General features: G+C 46.0%; 1 protein-coding gene across 1 annotated transcript; it reads left to right on the top strand.

The window, feature by feature from the left end:
- The first annotated feature begins 32 nt into the window (after positions 1 to 32).
- On the top strand, positions 33 to 4,953 carry mogs (mannosyl-oligosaccharide glucosidase). The gene is made up of 5 exons (XM_076148081.1): positions 33 to 138; positions 773 to 1,139; positions 1,543 to 1,766; positions 1,894 to 2,087; positions 2,705 to 4,953. The coding sequence occupies exons 2-5, from the start codon at positions 791 to 793 to the stop codon at positions 4,473 to 4,475; spliced, it is 2,538 nt and encodes an 845-aa protein (XP_076004196.1). The 5' UTR covers positions 33 to 138; positions 773 to 790; the 3' UTR covers positions 4,476 to 4,953.
- The last annotated feature ends 15,172 nt before the right edge of the window (positions 4,954 to 20,125 follow it).

Here is a 20,125-nt window from a genome sequence, read left to right as displayed (position 1 = left end):
GAGAGAGAGAGAGAGAGAGAGAGAGAGAGAGAGAGAGAGAGAGAGAGAGAGAACACGTCATTGCAATGAGTAGTAACCAGGAAGTAGCTTGTTAGCTAGCGGCGGATGATGAGCAGCTGAGCCTGTGATACTTGACAGGTCTGTAACCTCCTCCTTGAAACAATACAATGCACATTTAGACAGAATTCCGCGTCCATTCTATTTTACTTGAACTGTTCTTTCATATTATACATTGCGACTGCCGCTCATGTTTAGCCGCATATGTAGGTTAGCCAGCCGCCGGTAGCGTGCAGGCGGGCAGGCAGGCAGCGTTGGGTTTCATTACCGGGACGAAGCGGCGAGCGATGAAGCCCGGCGTCGTGCTGTTAAACAGGTGTCTCTGTGTTATATAGGGAGGAGACATTTTGGACATTTATCTGCACGTAAATTGTGCTTGGTGTGGAAATAAATGCCCAGTACCGTAAACACGCTTGTTGTGTCGTCATGCACCGAGGCTAACGCGAGCCGGAGCGCGTACTGCAGCTTACTGAGGCGATGTCAAACCTAAACAAGAGGTCTGTCAAGTAGTAAATCACACAAAATGGATATACTTTGAATTAGAGTTTGAAACATGGCCGCAGTAACTCTTTTCTATTCTCCAGTTTAAGTATTAGAGTTGATGTGATCAGAGTTCAGGGCGTCCAGATACTTTTGGCCATGTAGTGCATAAGGTAAGAATGCAGCTAAGACATTGAAGTCCTAATGATTTCTGTCTTCCTCCCTGTGTCCCCAGCTCCAGCAGCAGGGCAGGATGGGCAGGCAGAGGAAGAGGGTGGTGACCGGCGAGGCTGCTCCCCCGCCGAGGAAAGATGAAAAGCCCTCTGCGTTTCACCGGAAGGAGAAGAAGAAGAAAGTCGACGTCGGCAAGATCTTCATCAACATCTCCATCGGCCTTTGCATATTCAGCCTGATTTGGTTCTTCTACGCCCTGTACATGCGGTCCAGCCTGGCCAAACGGGTGATGACCCTGCACCCGTCTCCTCCCGTCCTCGATGCCAACAGCAGCAGTGCCAAAGTTTCCCCGGAGAGATTCTGGGGTTCATACAGGCCGCAGGTTTACTTCGGCATGAAAACGCGGAGTCCCAGGTCGATTGTGACAGGTAAGGCCCCGCACAGTCACACTCCAGCCGTTAGACAGCCCCAGTATCCCATACAGTGTCTCATCCTGATTTAGTTCACACTTAAGAGACAGTGAAGAGGGTCAAAGTAAATATGTCCAATGATGAAGGAGAAATCCCACCACAATATTGTATCGATTAGTTTTAGTAAAGATAGTTGTGTCCTGAAGTCTCTACTGAAGGTACGTCTCTCACTTTAAATAGATTGAGTTAAAAAATACATTGAGGAAGAAAGGAGCACAGACACTTGACACATTTGATCCGTCTGTTAACCCTCGCAGCCACTTTGGATGATGAGGAAGAAGTGCTGTTCTGAAACCCCATCTGATAACATGGTGCACATAGCTGGTCAATCCGCCCCTGTACGTCCATGTCTCTCCCCCAGGGTTAATGTGGATGCGTCAGTTCGCCGACACGGACGTGAATTTGAGGCACACTTGCGAGCAAGGGGATCGCTTGCAAAGCTACGGCTGGATGATGCACGACGGGCTCACCTTTGGAGTCCAGGAAATCCGAGAAAACGACTTTACCCTCACCACAGAGTTTGTGAAGAGGAAGGGCGGCGACCACGGCGGAGACTGGACCTGGAGGATCACCGCCAAACAGCACGTGAGTGTGTCTGCTCAGCTTGACGTGCAGCAAAATGTCTCCTAACTTGTGTTGCAGTTTGTTGTCGTATTGACTACGTTCAGTTTTCTCTGATAGGATGACGCAATGTGTTTTGTTTCCTCACCAGAGCTCCGCCCCTCAACCGCCGGTCATCTCCCTGATGATCTACGCCGCCGCAGATACGCAGGGCTCGCTGCAGGCACACGTGGAGGAGAACAATCGCCTCGCCTCCATCGCCGGCTTCTCAGAGGAGCTGGGCAATTTCAAGATCACGTTCCGAAAGCCGGTCATCGGCGAGCTGTCCAGCACTAAATATGCAACGTGAGTAGACGTCACAGCGGTCAGAAGCCAACAGCGGCGGTTGTTGTTGAGAAAATAATCTGGTAAAACTGTGGGGAAAGAAAGGAAAATGGCAAACACAACATCTGGGAAGAATCTGAGTGATTGATCAAAGAGAATAGAACACAATGAGGCGACATTAAGTGTGAAATGTGAAAAGGCAATATCTAATGTTGATGATCTTCATTTATCAATCAATATCCAATATCTCACAGGGGAATTTATTGTTGTGTTGTAATCGTGGCTGAGCAGCGTTTGGATTCAATTGTTAATCAATGTGACACATCTTGATGCCCAGGAGATGTGTGTGAGGAAGCGTTTGGCGCTTTGAAGAGAGTAATGACCGCCCTCTGCTGGATTGAAAGAGTACTCCACCTGGGTGATGCCACTCTCCTCCCCCACATACCAAGAGACAAATCACTCCTTCCAAATCCACAGCTTAATGCTAGTCAGTCACATGGAATAAATGTTAAATGAACAAATGTTTATGTCTCATTTGGTTTTGTAAAAAAAAGTTCTGATGATAAATTGTAAGATTGGGACATATTTTTGATTCTTTGACGCCAGATGGATGACGTAAGCTTTCATGATCTTTTCAGATACAATCACCTCCAGACTGTCACCCCAGGCTTGGAGAAGCTGACTGACATCGTGAAGCAGAGTCTGAACCGCAGGTTTGTCTACGGTCCCCCCTCTGGCGAAAAGAGGCATTACATCGCCATAGACACCTTCAAGCCCCCCCACCACCAGAGCCAACAGAAACCCGCCGACACCAGGAAGGAGAGCGACTTCGTGGTTCACCAAGTCACCGTCCAGATGCCGTTCCAGATCGAAGTTCTGTTCGAGTCGGGCAGCTTCCGCGATCGTCCCAACCAGCTGGTGAGCTCGACTCTGACTCAGGAGCTGGAGAAGAGGAAGGCGGCGTTCGACAACAAGTTTGAGAAAACGTTTGGACTCGAGGGCAAAGGTTTTAGCCAAGCGCACATTAGGTTTAGCAAGGCGGCGCTCAGTAACATGCTGGGAGGAATGGGCTACTTCCACGGCCAATCGGTGGTCCAGTCGGCCTACAACGAATACCCGCTGCTGTACCCTGAAGGTGCGTTGTTCACCGCTGTGCCGTCACGCTCTTTCTTCCCCAGGGGATTCCTTTGGGATGAGGGCTTCCATCAGCTGCTTCTGAGCAAGTGGGACCCCCAGGTAACGAGGGAGGCTATAGCCCACTGGGTAGACCTCATGAACGTAGAGGGCTGGATCCCCCGCGAGCAGATCCTCGGAGACGAGGCTCGGAGCAAGGTCCCGGCCGAGTTCGTAGTCCAGCGGAACGAGAACGCCAACCCGCCCACCCTCTTCTTCGCTCTTCAGGAACTGATCGAACAGCTCTCTTCAAACCCGGACGCGCCTTCGTCTCGGCCGACCTTGCCGTTTCTCCGACGGCTCTACCCCCGACTCAAAACCTGGTTTGAATGGTACAACACCACACAGTCGGGGCTTCTGCCCAACTCCTACCGGTGGCGTGGACGTGACAAGGACACCAATCTCTTCCTCAATCCCAAGACCTTGACCTCAGGACTAGACGATTATCCTCGCGCCTCTCACCCGTCCACAGAAGAGCGGCACGTAGATCTGCACTGCTGGATGGTCTTGTCCTCTGGCGTCATGTCTACTATCGCACGTCTCCTAGGTGAGCCCCACGAGGAGTACCAAGCCTCTCACCGAGTGCTCAGTGACAACGCTCTGCTGAATGAGCTCCACTGGTCGGAGCAGCTTCACGCTTTCAGCGACTTTGGCAACCACACTCAGGACGTGCTCCTGCAGAAGGAGAAGGTGTACGTGCCTCCCGGGCAACCTCGCCACCAGTTCCCTGTGGCTCGCCAGGTGCGCTACGTCCGAAGGGCTCCCAAGCTCCAGTACGTCAACGCCATGGGTTACGTCAGCCTGTTCCCCTTCTTGCTCCACGTACTCACGCCCGACTCGCCCCGACTGGAACACGTCTTGCGAGATATCAGAGACCCCAACAAGCTGTGGACGTCCTACGGCCTGCGCTCCCTCTCCAAGGCCGACCCCCTGTATCTGAAGCGCAACACGGAACACGACGCCCCCTACTGGAGGGGTCCCATATGGATTAACATCAACTATCTGGCGGTCAGAGCTCTCCACCACTACAGCGTCACAGTCGGGCCGTACCAAGAGAAGGCAGCAGCTCTTTACGAGGAACTCAGGACTAACATTATCAACAATGTGCACAGACAGTACGTGGAGACGGGGTACGTGTGGGAGCAGTACAGCGACTCCACCGGCAGGGGCCAGGGAAGCCACCCGTTCACCGGCTGGTCGGCCCTGACGGTGTTAATGATGGCCGAGCAGTACTGATGCTGTAGAGCTCGTTCCGGAGCGTGTTAAGATACCGGTTTTCTTTTATCAGGGCAGCGTGAAACGACAGCACCGCCTACTGTTGGGTCGCTTGTACGAACCGCTTGTCTGGTTAATCCTCCTGTATTTCCGAGCACAAGATTCAGGTGGAAAACGGGCATTTTTAAGCGCATAAATTGAATCTGTTGTACATTTGTTTGATAGATTACAGCCGTTATCTGTACAGTACCATCACACATGACTCAAATCTCAAATTTCCACCTTAATGCTTCGGTTGAGCTTTGGTTTCGACTTTGAATTGCGCGATCCCAGATCCCCAAACAAACGGGTTTATACAGCGTTGCGCAACCTTTCTAAAGTTCAATAAGCAGCAGTATTTTGTACACACAGCCTGGAATATTACTGACAGAGAACATCAACGACGACGACTGCAGCACTGGTTGTGTTTTGTTAAAAGACAATAAAAGATTGAAATACCCTTTTTGTCACACTGTCGTGTGTGTGTGTGTGTGTGTGTGTGTGTGTGTGTGTGTGTGTGTGTGTGTGTGTGTGTGTGTGTGTGTGTGTGTGTGTGTGTGTGTGTGTGTGTGTGTGTGTGTGTGTGTGTGTGTGTGTGTGTGTGTGAGAGGTGTTGACAGAGTTTCAGCTTGTTCAGTCACTGCACACATGGATTCCACTTTATCTTGAATCACTCTTAGCTCTATGTCTGAATCTGCAAAGGAATGAATTGAATGAAGAACACAGCAGGCACTTTTATGAAGATATTTTTACTCTGCAGTTCAGTTTTTTTTCCATATTTGCATAATTTCCATATTTACTGTACATCTACTGCTGAAATGCATCAGCACTAGCAGCAGCTGCATGACACTGTAGCTTTAACACTGACCTCAGCTACAGCAGCACATCTCCTTTTGTTAGACGGTACAGTTGAAGGCCTCTGGCTGACGTCAATCTGGTGCAAATTGTTTTCTTTTTCGGCGCGGTTTCCATGGAGTGCAGTTGTTGTGCGGGCTTGGTACTTAATTAGTCACTATCAAAAGGCAAAGTGAAGAGCACAAATCGCTAATTCTTCTCACTTCTTGACATGCAGGCATACAGTGTGTTCTCACACCGCAGTTTACTGTAATGTTGCTTTTTTTTAAATTTACTGAACAATCCTATAAACCAGACACTTTTATTTTTGCAGCCATTTTCCAATTATTTGAATGATGCATCACAGATTTACTGTAAGACACTCAAAGATCTTATTTCTTCCTTTGTCAAGAGAAGCCAGCTCCTGCACAGGTGTGGCATATTAAGATGCTGATTAATCGCCATGATCACTACACAGGTGTTCCTGATGATGAGGTCAATAGATGGTCACCCTAAAACATTGTGGTTGCTGCTGTGGAGCTGTTGCTAGAGTAATGGGTGTTCATTTCTCCACCATAAGCTGCCTCCGGCGTAGTTTCAGAGAGATTTTGGAGGTTTGTCCAAAAGGCTTCACCACTGCAGACCACGTGTAAGCACACGGCCATGTACCACTTCACCTGCAGGATCGCCTGACGCCAGACACAAGGACAGCTTGTGAAACAGTGCAGGGACAATCATCTACATGCACGCTGTCCTTCTCCCCGGGGTCTTGATTTGTCTGCAGTTCGGTTTCACAATCGACCTGAGTGAGCGACAGACGGCCACCGGCGTGCCGGGGGACGGTCACAGTCAGCTGTACAGGGCCGATGGCAGACACTGTATGTTGTCAGGTGGGTGCGTGGTTTGTGGCCCATTGTTGGGGTTGCGGTCATGGTATGGACATGCATATCCTATGGGCAGCAAGCTCAAGTGCACAGCCCTATGTTACAAGCAGCAAGGATCCATGCACAATGCCTCCAAGCTGAACATGTCCCAGTTCTTCCACTGCCTGCACTCTCAGCAGACATGTCACCCATTTGGGTTACTCTGCAGGCGCACATATGACACATATGTTCCAGCTCCCACCAATATCCAACAACATGGTACAGTTATTGCACAGGAGTAGGAGAATATTCCACAGGATATAATCAACAATTTGATCAATTCAATGTGATTCAATGGAGATGTGTTGCATTGCATGAGACAAATGGTGCTAATATAAGATACTAATGGCTACTCTGTTCATTTCATGCTATCTTCATTTTTTGGGAACCCATGAGTAACATATCTGTATCCCCTGCATTGGGTTTATTTTTTGTTCGGTGTACATTGATACAAAAGCTGTCGGTACTAACGGCGCTGACGCTGGCACTCATTTTGTGTACATGACCGCCGGGTTGCAAACCTCAGAGTCTTTTGTGAATCCGTTGAATAAGCTACACCTGCAGTTTTGTCATCAACGACAAGGTGCATCAAGGTTACGTGGCTAAGAATAGAATCTTCTATCGGGTAGAAACACAGTTAGCTTTGAAACCACGTATTGGCAGTTTCACTGTGTTTATCAGAAGCTAAATGCACAGTTTTTGTAGTCATTAAAATGGCAGATAATGAAACCTGATTACGATGAACTGTGTGCGTCGATGGCTGCAAAGGTTCCCATGTTTATCGGAAACATTTCCCTCTCAACGTGTGAATCACAGCAGATGATGCGTCAATACCTAATGATCTTGTCCTCGGGCTCAGCGGTGGGGAGACACAAGCTCGTCGTTTGACCTTTTGACCCGCTAACGCCAAAGCGCGATATTGAGGGATTCGGGCCACATGAGCTGCGTCAGTAGCCTTCTTCTTTGAGTTTTCTCTCAGAGGAGGAAATGTATTCTACATCCCCTCAGTGCAGCTACAGTGTAAAAAAACAACAACGCATTTATATCTTTTGAAGAGTGCAGACAATCTGTGACTAAAGCACTCAATGCGCAATCCATCCCCTCACCCGAGACCCCTTTTTCACAGCGAGATGGGATAATAGCCAAGCAGCATCAGAGCTAACCAATGTGACTGCATAATAAACAGATGAGTCAGGAACAGCTCATTTGCATATCAGTTTGACCTCATCAGAGCATCTACACGGTGGATAATTTGTCAATGCACTGCGGAGAGAACATATAGAGCTACGAATACAGTGTCCAAACTGAAATAGAGCATTTTTTTTTAATGATAAATGTCTGTGTTTGTGTGTTTGTACGTGTGTGTGTCTCTGCAGAGCGAACACACCGTTGTCCTATCGGCTGCTGTGGTGAGTGTAATTACCAGAAGCTCATGCTAGAGGGAGCTAATTAATAAGGCATCTCAGTTGGAAAAGAGCATTTTTTAAATACAGTTCACCTTTCATTTTACTTTACAATAGAGAGCTACTTGAAATTAAAGCAGCATAAGTGGATAATTATGTTAATCGCACCGTTTTGGATTTAAGGTACAGGTGGCAGGTTGTAGGATATTGCCGCTGCTGCGTTACAGCCGTGGGGGTTGTGTGTCATCATTGTCTCGCTGCTGATGTCAGATGTTTTGTGCTGAGGCTACGCTTCAATGTGTTTGTGTATACATGTGTGTGTGTGTGTGTGTTTGTGCCTTCCCTAATAAATAAACAAGGCTTTCGGCGAACCGTTTATGACCCAATGCCACTTATGACGTCTGTTGGTCTGCCTGTGAGTGTTTGTTGAGCCCTATGGCAATGATTTGTTTAATATCACCAGCTTGCTCATGTGTGTGGGACCCCAGCTTTGACATCACTAAACTCCCAGGACAGAGCACAGTATTCCCCCCTCTCTCTATTTAATTCACTTTGCTCCAGCTCCTTTATTCGCACTGTAATTGCTTTTTAAACACTTCAATACTACAAAAATACCCCTCCAGGCTCTATACTCCACCATTTCCAGTCTTCTTCTCCCTGCATTTGCACCCCAGAAGCTTGCTGTCGAGCACCAAATCTCGCCTCAACCAACATAGGTCTATGTACGTTATGTAATGGCCACTATAAATAGGTTCACCCGGGATCTTTTGTCTTTACCTGATTCGCTCTTAGCCCAACAGTTTTTATTTCTGGAGAGAGCTGTGGAAGCTAGTGCAATGTAGAGCTGTCCGTTTCCATAGTTACTTTTGTTAGCTGCAAGCTCTTAACATTCTTCATCTGTTTCCTCACATGTCTGCTTGTAAGCCATTTGTTTGAATCTGTTTGTGTTGTATGCGTCCCGGCCGACTGTGTGCATCAATAAAGCGGCGGTGGAAGCGATGCTTTCTAATTATCAACGCTTGCATCTCTCCATACACGTTGAGGTGTCGCTGGATGGGAGAAAGTGCAACAAATAGAAATCAGTGTGGGTGCAGATGAGTCAGAGACAAGAATATGTGGACTTATTAACTTCTGTTGGTCAAATGTACATGCAATTAGCCCAATGTTGCATGATAATGATTGTGTGTAAAGGACATTATTGAGTTTCAGTCCTCTGGGGATGGGTTTGTTGATTTGCATTTTTGACAATTTGTTTACCATTATCTAACATTCTAACATGTTATCTAAGACTAAGGTGCTCTTCTCTTTGAATAAACTCCAATGCCACGCTGTAAGCATTGATTAATAGGCGTAAATATGCATTTTGAGGGAAATACAGCTTGTGTTTTCAATATTTGTCTTTCATGAAAGGAAAATGTGCAAGCAGTTAGGTAACAGCAGGTAGCTGGATCAGGCCCAAGAGTTGGTCTTGTTAGAGTGCTGTGAGCATGGATCCAGCAGAGAAGAGGGCAAGGTGGGAGCTATACTGGTGCAGTGTGTGTGGAGGAGTCTGGGGGCAAACGCTGGGACATTCTGCAAGCTGTGATTGGAGAGATGAATATGAGTCTAACGCATCCCTATTGTAAAACTGAAGAGTACAGGTGGCTGGGGACCAAAGTGGGCGAGTGTGAAAGTATTTTTGGAACGCACGGGAAACCTGCCACACCACCAGCAGCATCGGGGCCTGGTACCGGGCTTCCCTAGCCCACTCCCACTCTCAGAGGAAGAGATGGAGCGAGAGAGAGAGAGAGAGAGAGATGTTCCTTCAAACAGAACCACGCTTCCGCTCCCTTTATTCCTCTTGTTCTATCTTGCAATTGCTCAGTGCTTGAACCATGATGTAGTATATATAACCATGCAAGAGTCCAACATGACAGGGCGAGAGAGAGAGAGGGAGAGAGGAAGAGAGAGAGAGAGGGAGGAAAAAAACAACAAACTTGGCAGCTGAGGCGAGTATCTTATATTTATAGAAAGTCGTGTTTCCGGCAGAGGTTGGAGCGGTCTCAGCACTCCCAATCCATTTTTTGCGCTGTCTTACAAGCCCCATTGTATCCAGGTTGAGATTGAAGATGTTCTCTCATCCAACGCCTTGGGGGGAGATTTGGATGCGAGACGTGTCAGAATGTGATTTGGGGGAGGTAGATGGATTTCTCCGGCTCTCCCTCAACGCTGGCTTTCGTGGGATTGCTCAAACAAAAAAAATCCACAAACTTAAAGAGGCATTCGTCAAACGTACAACACACCACTTGAGGGTTAATAGAAATGTATGATATAGATGCATTTCATTACCATATGGATGCAAAAGCAAAGCTGTACATGATCGTGTTTTTAAGCTTATAGGATTTTGTAGTTTTCCTGCACTATTTCCCCTAAAATTGTAGTGGGTTTGAAGTATTTTCTCTTCCAAATGTTAACGACAGCCTCTGCATCTCCATGGATATCCAGCTTATGGATCCGCTTCTGCTATTATTTACTCTCAGGCAGTGTGGGATGCATGGTTGGTTGACTGGGTGCCAAAGCATTGAGCCACTGAAGAGCTTCTGTATACATCCAGTGAGGTCTCTTTCATTTTGATGTAAGCCACACTGTGGATTAATAATAGACAGGAGCAAAAATCATTTATAGTCATGTGCACTTCAGATCTGATCCAATCAAAGAGCAGCAGAGATGAACTGACCACTAAATCTTTGAATTCCAATCACAAATCAGCTGATGAAGACAAAGTGGAGGCTGTTCCTCAATATTAAGTCCATTCGTCTGATTTGGCTTATGTAACAGTAAACCCAAGCCTGGACTACAACTGGAATTACAGTCAGGAGACAATTTCTATATATTATCAATAAGAATGCCAAACAAAATGGACACTCATTTAGTAAGTATATGGACTTAAAATTAAAGAAAATGTGCAAATCAGTCGTTGAAGTTGAAGATTGAAGATTTTGCATTTGATATAGGAATAATTCTCAACCAGAGGGGCACTCATGTGTATGCATAATGTACCTCCTCCAAGGCCTGAAAGTCCTCCCATTATGACTCTCAATGATTGCATTGATCAGGTTGGAGACTGATTACTATGTAGATGGTAGATAGTGTAGTGTCCACTGAGTTTAATTATGACAGTTAATAAATTCATTCCTGAGAAGAATAGACGCCCACTCAACTGGCAGCCAATCACAGCAAAGCGGTGTCAGAGTTTCATGTACAGAAGATTTTACAGATTACATTTTGTGACAATGGATGTAAAATTGTAGGACAAAAAAAATCAGAATGGCAGAAAATCTATGTAGGTGTAAAAATGGATGCATGGACGAAGATGAGGCCAAAGACCAAAATGTTAAAGTGGAAGTTCTGGCGCCACCATCAGGCTGACCTGTATACCAAAGCGTAACCTGAGTTCATTCTTTGATCTTTTGAGAATCTGAACACCCAGTTTCATGGAAATAGGCTGCAGATCAGAGGAACATGAGTCAGACATCACGATCAAGACCAAGATGCTTTGACAGTACAAACAGGATATAGCACAGCCCCTCTTTCCTTCATCTGTTTGCTCTCCTGCTTCTGCTCCGTCCATCACTTCCTCTTACTTTATACCTTTCTTTACCTCTCTATACATAATTCCTTCCTTTAATTACTTCATCACCTCTGTTCGCTTTGTTGCGTCTCCTGTTGATATGTCTGTACATTTGTTGTTGTTTTGTTGTTGTGTTTTCCCACCGGGTGCAAATGTTCACTCAGGTAAACGAGAGCATTATGGCGCCCACAATCAGTGAGGCGGAACAAATGTAATCAACAACACAATCAACAAAGAGAGACGAGAAATTCATCTGTTTGACGACTCAAGCCAGGGAGCCTTAAAAAAAGCTATTAAGGTAAGAGGTTAGTATTAAATACAAGTATTCAAGACAGACAGACAGATAGACAGATAGATAGATAGATAGATAGATAGATAGATAGATAGATAGATAGATAGATAGATAGATCCTTTCATCCTCTCGCCCAAACCAACACATTGAGCCTCTTTGAAGTCAGTATCCTTGTTTAAAAACATGGTATCAACTTTCCATCTCTCCATGTTCTTGTTCAGGCTCCTATCTCGGCGTTCCTTCAGAAATCAGAACACTTTGTCTCACAGCGCTTAGATGTGAAGGGAACAAAACAAAAGGCTTTCATTTAACTTCCACGGCTATGGAGTTACCTCTGCGCCATAATGTCAGTAAATGCTAACATTACATAAATCCATTACTTAGTCCTGCGCTGTGGCATTTGGTGGAGGAGAGAGGTTAGCCACACGGCAGTTATCATAACAGCATCCTGTGATCTGAACTCTGTGTGATCAGATTGGTTTTAATAGTCTCGGGATTACTTGGAGGCACTTCCTCAAAGCCAAACATCACCAGGGCCTCGAATTAGAGAGCACATCTGAGGTGAAAACGATTTGCTCCGGAGAATGTCACAGCCACGACGAGAGAGCTTATATGCTATTATCATACACTAACTTAAAAAGATGACAGGGCAGCAACTTGCAGATCCTTTGATACATTTTCCACAGCGTGATATTAAAGGAGATACATAAAATGCAAGTAGCCTATAAGTGCAAGCATGCGGTTTGTTATGTATAATAGCCTCTTTGCATTTGTGTTGCAATAAGAATATATTTCACTTCAACTAGCAACACATTTGCACATTTCCATGTCATCTCGTCTGGAACAAAGCACACTGTATGTGGCCAGGGTGGCGAGTTCATAAAGGATTGCCTGCTAATCAAAGTTTGACATTTCAAAAAACCTGTCAGATGATTGATTAAAATAGTGTCTTTAGTTGTGGAGAAGTGATTTTTTCCCTTGTGCGCTTTTGATCCACTTATTTAATTCAAGGGCAGTGCACATCAGCACTTTAATAAGGACCATCTGGAGCTTACATCTCTCTGAAAACACTGACACAAAGATGCAAATTATCTGACAAATGCAAAAATCTGTGACTGTACAGCGCCTCAGCATACGGCCAATATAATGTCATACAACAAAGGACGCTCATGTTATATTAACGGGGGACTTTGTCATTTTTTTGACGAAAGAAACGCACGGTAAGATTGAATTTGTGTACGAGAAAAGCATCCACATGAGTCCAGTTTAAATTAAAGCAACGGGCCCTGTGTGTGTGTGTGTGTGTGTGTGTGTGTGTGTGTGTGTGTGTGTGCGCGTGTGTGTGTACGTGCGCGTGCGTGCGTGCGTGCGTACGTGCGTACGTACGTGTATGTGTGTGTGTGTTTGTGTGCTTGTGTGCTGTTGACAGACTGAATGCAGCAGCAGAGCAGTTGCTATCCATGGTCCTGAACCTCAGACCGGTGCCAGAGGTCTGCGCCGCACACGGTGACGTCCCATGAAAGGAGTATCGACGTTTTGTAATAGGAAGTGTGACCACAGAGTTCACCTGGCAACAGATGCAAAACTGGAAAAAAAATGGAGGTTGAAATGTCATGTGAACAGTTGGGTTCAACCACTGAACACCTCAGGGTGTTATCGACTCCCTTCCATGCTTTTAAAGGCCGCGGGTCGGTGCAGACGGGGGCTGTGAGGTTCAGCCTCCACGTGAGCCGACAAAAATTTTCCAGTGACCACATGAGAGGAATTTAATTGAAAGTAAATCTGAGCGGTGGCCTGACAGGAAGGGGTGCTGGGTTTACCTGCTGAAAACCTGAAAGTACATACAGCTCAGCCAGTCTGCAGGCACCAACAACATCTTCAAGCAGGAGGAAATGGAGTTCATCTGTGAACCCTTTATACCTTTACACATTCAGCTGTACATCTGTCTGGTAAACATTGTGCGAACCTGTGGATGTGTTCAGAGGTCAGAGTTTGACTCAGTATGTGAACTGGGTTGGAAATTGCTTCATTTCATCGTGATAGTTGTTGCATGTACATGGATTCTATAATAAGATATGACATTTTCTGGTATTGGCTGTTTATCTATTTGAAATGTGGACTCTATTGGCAGTATAGCTCTTTATTTAGTCGCTATTCTCTTCTATTCTGCTGGTTTTGAACACAAACTTGGAGGTATCATCAGACTCATCCCTTGTTGTTCTGAGTTGGCTTGTATTTGAATGGGCTGCTTTTTATATTTGAAAGTGTTTTGCTGATATTATAACAACATTTTATAACAACTGTGCAGGAGATTTCAGGGTTTAGCTTCTATATAGTCGTAGTCGCAGTTATTTTAAGGAGCAACTGTGTGTCTGTGTATCCTTGATTATTGTGAAAGTTGCATATAAATCGAATTTGTTGTTATTTCTCAGGTTTAATACACTACTGTTACTTCAGAACAGTTCATTGTAAATGTAATTCATTATCAGTCATTGGGAGCAAGAATTTGTCTTATTTTCATGTCATGTCAGATCTAAAGCGATTCCAACGTGTTTGTGATCCAATCGATGGATGATAATGATGATGCTGGAGGAACAAATCTTCACCCTTAGTGTCAAATCTATTGAGGTCTCACATTTCCAACCTAAACATACATACAACAACATACCATCGTTACATTGAGGTGTTGGCCACCAAAAGCTGGACGCCACTTGTTGACTCTATGTCTCTCTCTCTCCCTCCCTCTCTCGCTCCATCTCTCTCTCTCTCTCGCTCTCCGAAGCCGAGAGGAGGAGGAGGATGGGACGGGGGAGGAGGAGGGGGGGGCGCTCCGTCACATCCTCTGTCCATATATGGGCATTAAGTTTACACGCAGCGGGGAATCCTCTCACTGGAGCTGATGAATGGGGAGGAGGGCCGAGGGAGCTGCCAAAGTGTATATAAGGAGAGAGAGGGGAAGTCGCTGATGTGAAATCCACAGCAACCAAATACCACCGAGGAGCAGAGACCAGACGGAATACCTTTCATTGCTTTTTTTGTACACATTTTTTGACCACTTTGGATAATTTGTTGACACCATTTAGGGGAGTTGAAAGAAAAAAATCATCTTGCATAATCCATTTTCTTTTTTTGGTCCATTTTCTCCCCCTCTGGTTTTTTCCTCCCCCCCCACCCCGCCGCCGGCCGCCCCCCCTCCACCTCGGGAGAGCACAGACTTCTAACTGCACCATTATGTTGAACAATATGGATTTGAATGCTAAAGATTCATTCTACCCTCAGTTTGAGAATTGCAGCGGCTCTTCCTTAGGGATGGAACATAGCGTGCGGAAGGACAACCAGGAGCTCTATGTCGATGCAGAGCGGGGGGTACCTGCCCAGTTTGGACACGGTGAGTTCGCATCATTTTGCAAACAAACACCGCACGGTCGATTGCATAAATGTGTGGAATTGTGTGGAAGCTTGAATTTATAACATGTCAGTTATACGGTGTTAACTGTCGCGGAATGCGCTCCGGTAACACACTTGTGGCGCATCCGTGTATAGGGAGGCTGTGTGGCGAATACATGTTTATGTAATCCCTTATTTCCTCTCCATTTCATCTACACTGACCACCCCCCCACCCCCCCCTCCCCTCCCCCCGAACACATTCAATCACTTGTAATGACAAAAGTTTTCCTCTCTTTCTGATCCGAACAGAAGGAGCTCCTGCGACCCTCAAAACCGAAGCCTCCAACTCGGAATTCGCTTTTAACCCCTGCGAGTGCCCGAAAGACCCCTACCCCCCCTCCTCCTCCATCTCCTCCCTCGCCTACTCCGGCAGCTTCTACGTGGAGGCGTCTCAGGGGGCTCCGTGCAGCACCGAGACTCTCCTCAATATGATCACAGAGATTGTTGGTATATCCACGTTGCCACTTTCCGAAGTGCAGCAGAGCGGCAGTAACCGGGGGAGCTACCCGTCTCCGACACCCATGGACAGCAGCCATGGAGGCACTTTTGGGGAGCTCACTGTCAAGAGGCAGCCGTACCCCTGCTCCGGACCCACTCCGCCCGGGTACTCTACGGATCAGAGGTACGCTGACGACCAGGCGGGGAGCCAGGCCCAAGAACCGTCCACCTCGCAGCTGAGCTTCGGCTCCTCCAGAGCGTCGCATCAGAAGAAGAAGGTGGAACCCAAGTCGGAGGCCGCGTCGTTCCCCGTCGTGGTGAAGAACGAGTTCGAGAGCAGCTGCTACGAGTGGGGGGCGTTTAACAAGACGGAATGCTTGGAGACAAGCTTCCAAACAGAAACCTTCCCGATGTCCAGCGACTTCCCCCCCGACCAGCAAATGGATGTAAGGGAACTCTTGGACACCTTCCCTCCAGTGTGTCCCAGCTCAGAGATGGAGTTCAAAGTCGAGGGGGGCATCAAGCAGGAGCCATGTTTCTCCGACACCTGCTCCCAGAGCTACTCCAGCCCGCTGTACGCCAACTACCCGCCCCCGCCAATGGGCCTCTCCTCCAGCCTCAAGCCCGTCACGTTCCCGGTCGAACCTCCACCACCATCCAACCAGTGTGATTCCTTATACACCTCATCGGCTCTACCAAGCACTATAGACTCCATCCTCTACTCTTCCTTGCTGCCAGATTCTTTTGCACAAAATTACACCCGCCCGACGAAGCCCCCCAGGGCCCGGAAGAGCCCCGCCGCCTCCCACGGCCCCGCCAAAGAGAAACCCTTCTCCTGCCCGATGGAGAGCTGCGACCGGCGCTTCTCTCGCTCGGACGAGCTGAACCGGCACATCCGCATCCACACGGGCCACAAACCCTTCCAGTGCCGCATCTGTTTGCGCAGCTTCAGCCGTAGCGACCACCTCACCACGCACACCAGGACTCACACCGGGGAGAAGCCGTTCTCCTGCGACGTCTGCGGGAAACGCTTCGCCCGGAGCGACGAGAGGAAGCGGCACGGACGCGTACACCTGAAACAGAAGGAGAAAATGGAACTAAAGCCACAGGTCACCGCCGGATCATGGCCCTTCACTCTGCCAGAGGGGATTTGAACCAGTGATGACGCCACAAGTGTCCACATACATTATTAGGATCTTTCCGTCTTGGAAGATAAGCCACAATTTGATGTCTATAAGTTGGTTTGACTGGCAAACCGGTGTCTAACACAGACTGGAGGATCGGAATGAGGGTTCTAGGGGGTCTTGGGGGCTCTAGTTCCACCCGCTCTAACGCTGCTGACTTTACGCAGCGACGCACAAGTTGTGAAAGTGTGTGTGAGAGGATGAACAGACTTGTTGCTGTTACTGTGGGTCTCCTCGCCTCACCTCTCCTCTCCTTTCCTCTCCTCTCGGCACTGCATGCCTGCTTTCAGCACCTCCTCACCCGGACAGCTCCGGCCTCCATGGAGACGCCGTCCTCTGCCAGCCTCGGACGGATTGCACTTATACGAAATATATTAAATAGTTCCATTTAAGATTCTTATTTTTCCTGCTTTTAGCGTTTTTAGAGCAATCGTTTTAAAATGCATGTTTATGTCAGTGTTTACTTTAACCAGAGTATCAACCAGTGTCGAGGCATCCCTTCACCTCACAGTGAGGGTTTATGACATGAATGTAGGCTAATATATTTATGGCTTTGACCATAAAGCTGTTCATCTTTGCCCAGATTGAGTGTTTGTTTAACTTCTTATCATTTGACTTGTCAGTGTTTTTGTCATTGGTCTTTGTGTTGTGTTACAATTGTTTGGATTATTACAATTGTGAAAGATATATCATAAATGGGAAATAAATATATTTGTATTACTGTACTTCTTTGTATTTTTATAGCTAACTGTATATTTTACATTTATCACATTTGAGCTTAATTTCTTAGGTGAAATGTATTCTAAATCATTTAATGTTTTGGTTTCCGAGGGCTAATATTTAGTAACATAATATTTGAAATGTTACAATTTGATATCAAAAAAACATTTTCGCACTTCATCCCATTGTTGGTATGATGATGATGACTTCATTGAACTGCTGATCTAAGATCCTATAGAAATGGACCAGAATGTACAGAAGTTGTGTTACAGCTTTTCAATGACAACGATTTTACAGTATGTACAGAAGTATGTTTATAGGAGCTAGAGATACCTAGCAGGTCACATAAACATTGCTTTTGAGTAATCAGGTAGCACACATTGCTGCAAGTTTCTGTGGACTTTACCTTGGCGATGAAGGGTTTTCCTGATATCATTTGCTGGACATGTTGTATGCTGAAATGTTCACTTTAGCAACAAAAAAAAAAAGACAAAATAAAAAACACACAATGTGGAGAGTTTTGGTGACATCATCACCAAAGGTCAGGGTATTGCAAAAAAGTAATTTAACTCGCCTTAAGTTATATTAACTCTTCAAGTAAAGATTTTGTATATATACAGTTTCTACAGTTCTTTAAATTAATATTGATGTTGTTATTTTTATGAAAAGTTTATGAACAAAATAAACATTTTCTGGGAACTTGAAGTTTCTTGCGCATTGGTCTGTAATTATGAGCGTCATTATTGTCCCTTCCTCAGTTTGGTTGTCCGTCAATGTTCAAGCCTACCATTATGTCTGTCAGCCGACTGTCTTCTCCCTAAATATACATATTAAGAGGCCACCTGCAGCTCTAACATGAGACCAGATGTGGCTCACAAAGCTTTACGACTCAAAAACACAAAGAGTCAATACCGTATTTCTCATATTTCCCTACATTGTAACCGTGTAGAGATGAACACCAAGAACACTGTGTTTGTCTCTGCACCAAATCTATGTAACAGGGTATGTTTTTAACCATTTCAATCAGATAACATGATAATCCCACTTCATTCATTGCTCTCTTCATTCACTCTTCCCAATAAAAGGTATTAATACTCTTCTGAATTGCTCGACACAATTACGGTCTGTTATTAAGTGCTTTTGCTCTCAAAGAATTATGGTTCTGAAATCTCCTCTTGTCAAAACTGCCTGTGGATTCTTAAAAATGCAATTCATACCCATCAGGCCTCCTCATTGTGGGCTCAAAACTGCAATAAAAACTGAGAAAAACAATGGCACAATTGTTCTTTTTGTGGTGGTGATTTGGCCTATTTGTACTGATAGAGTGGCATTATTTCTCCCATCAACACATTTAAAGGACCCATAAAAAGTCCCTAATGGCGTTGATTCTCCATGTGACACTGCAACACTCCAAACAAAGCATTTGACAGGTGAGGCTGAAGTGAGCAAATGTGACTTTAAAGTTGATTCACTGTAGATAGAAGAGAGTTTGGTGGGGAGAACGTCACTGCTGCTATACTTAACATGATGCTCCAAGACAGTTTGTTCAGTTTGATGCCAAGTTCCATTCATCTGTCATGCACAGCAGGCATGCATAGCAGCATGTAGTACCAGGGATTCCATGGTGGTACATAGGACACCCATGTGGCTGTGACGCAGTGGGCTGGCAGAAACACCATTTGGTTGCCCACGGCAGTACGTAAGCGCCTGCGTTGTCTGTAGATGACAAACATACTGTACCGGTGTGAAAATGTGTGCTGCCACATGGAGCACTGTGAATAGTATGTGCCCCTCTTCTCCTGTCCATCACTCATCATCACTTACAATAGCTCAGAGCCCAGCCAGCATGAGCACACACACACACACACACACACACACACACACGCACGCACACACACACACGCACACACACACACACACACACACACAAACACACACACACACACACACACACACACACACACACACACACACACACACACACACACACTCCTTCATGCATGTTGTTTTAGTGGCAAACATTGTCCAATGATGGATTGTTGAGGCTTTGAAATGCAGCACTGTGCAGTCACAGTGACCATTATCTACACACTCAAAGACTGGAGAGTTATTGAACTTTGGCCAGTGATGGAATTTCTGCATTTGTGCATTTGGCAGCTCAAACTCACATTTGCATACCGTAAATGGCCCTTGATATATCTATACGAGTACATTTTCAGCCGTGTTGTCTTTATTGAATACATTTACCATGTCAGAAACCTTTCCCAACGCATCCTCAATACAGACAAGAGACACAAATCAGTTCTTTTCCACCGGCTGACATTTATGTTTGCAACGACTGTGGATATGTGTAATTGCAGAAGCCATTAAGTAATTGTGGTACGAGGGCTCACGGTTGCCACAGGGAGCCATTCTTCCTCAGAACGTGGACCTCCGCTGTGTACAGTCGCCTATAAAGTCCATTAAATCCTTGCCAGAGCTTCAATAATGCAAACATGTTAACATAACAGGTTTATGCAAAGGTTTGGTTTTTGAACACCAAGGTAGCATTTTGTGTGACTGAGGTATGTAAAGCGGGAAGAAACGCATAAACAGATTTGATTTCACTTCTTCATTGTCTCATTCGATTAATCGCTTGATGTGGGATTGCTACAGGATAAATCAATGGGACAAATTATCTGCTGCAGCAAACGAGCACTTTGGCTCGGGATGAAATAAAAACCTTTCAAATGACAGAGTGAATCATTAGACGGTGCCCGAATTTCTTGAGGATCAGTGTCA

Source organism: Genypterus blacodes, unplaced genomic scaffold (assembly GCF_046128005.1).
Source record: "Genypterus blacodes isolate CSIRO-AG114 ecotype Tasmania unplaced genomic scaffold, CSIRO-AGI_Gbla_v1 ptg000039l_1, whole genome shotgun sequence".
NCBI classification, from domain to species: Eukaryota; Metazoa; Chordata; class Actinopteri; order Ophidiiformes; family Ophidiidae; genus Genypterus; species Genypterus blacodes.
The sequence above is the reverse complement of the archived record's forward strand: the minus strand, read 5'-3'. Positions and strand labels throughout refer to the sequence as shown.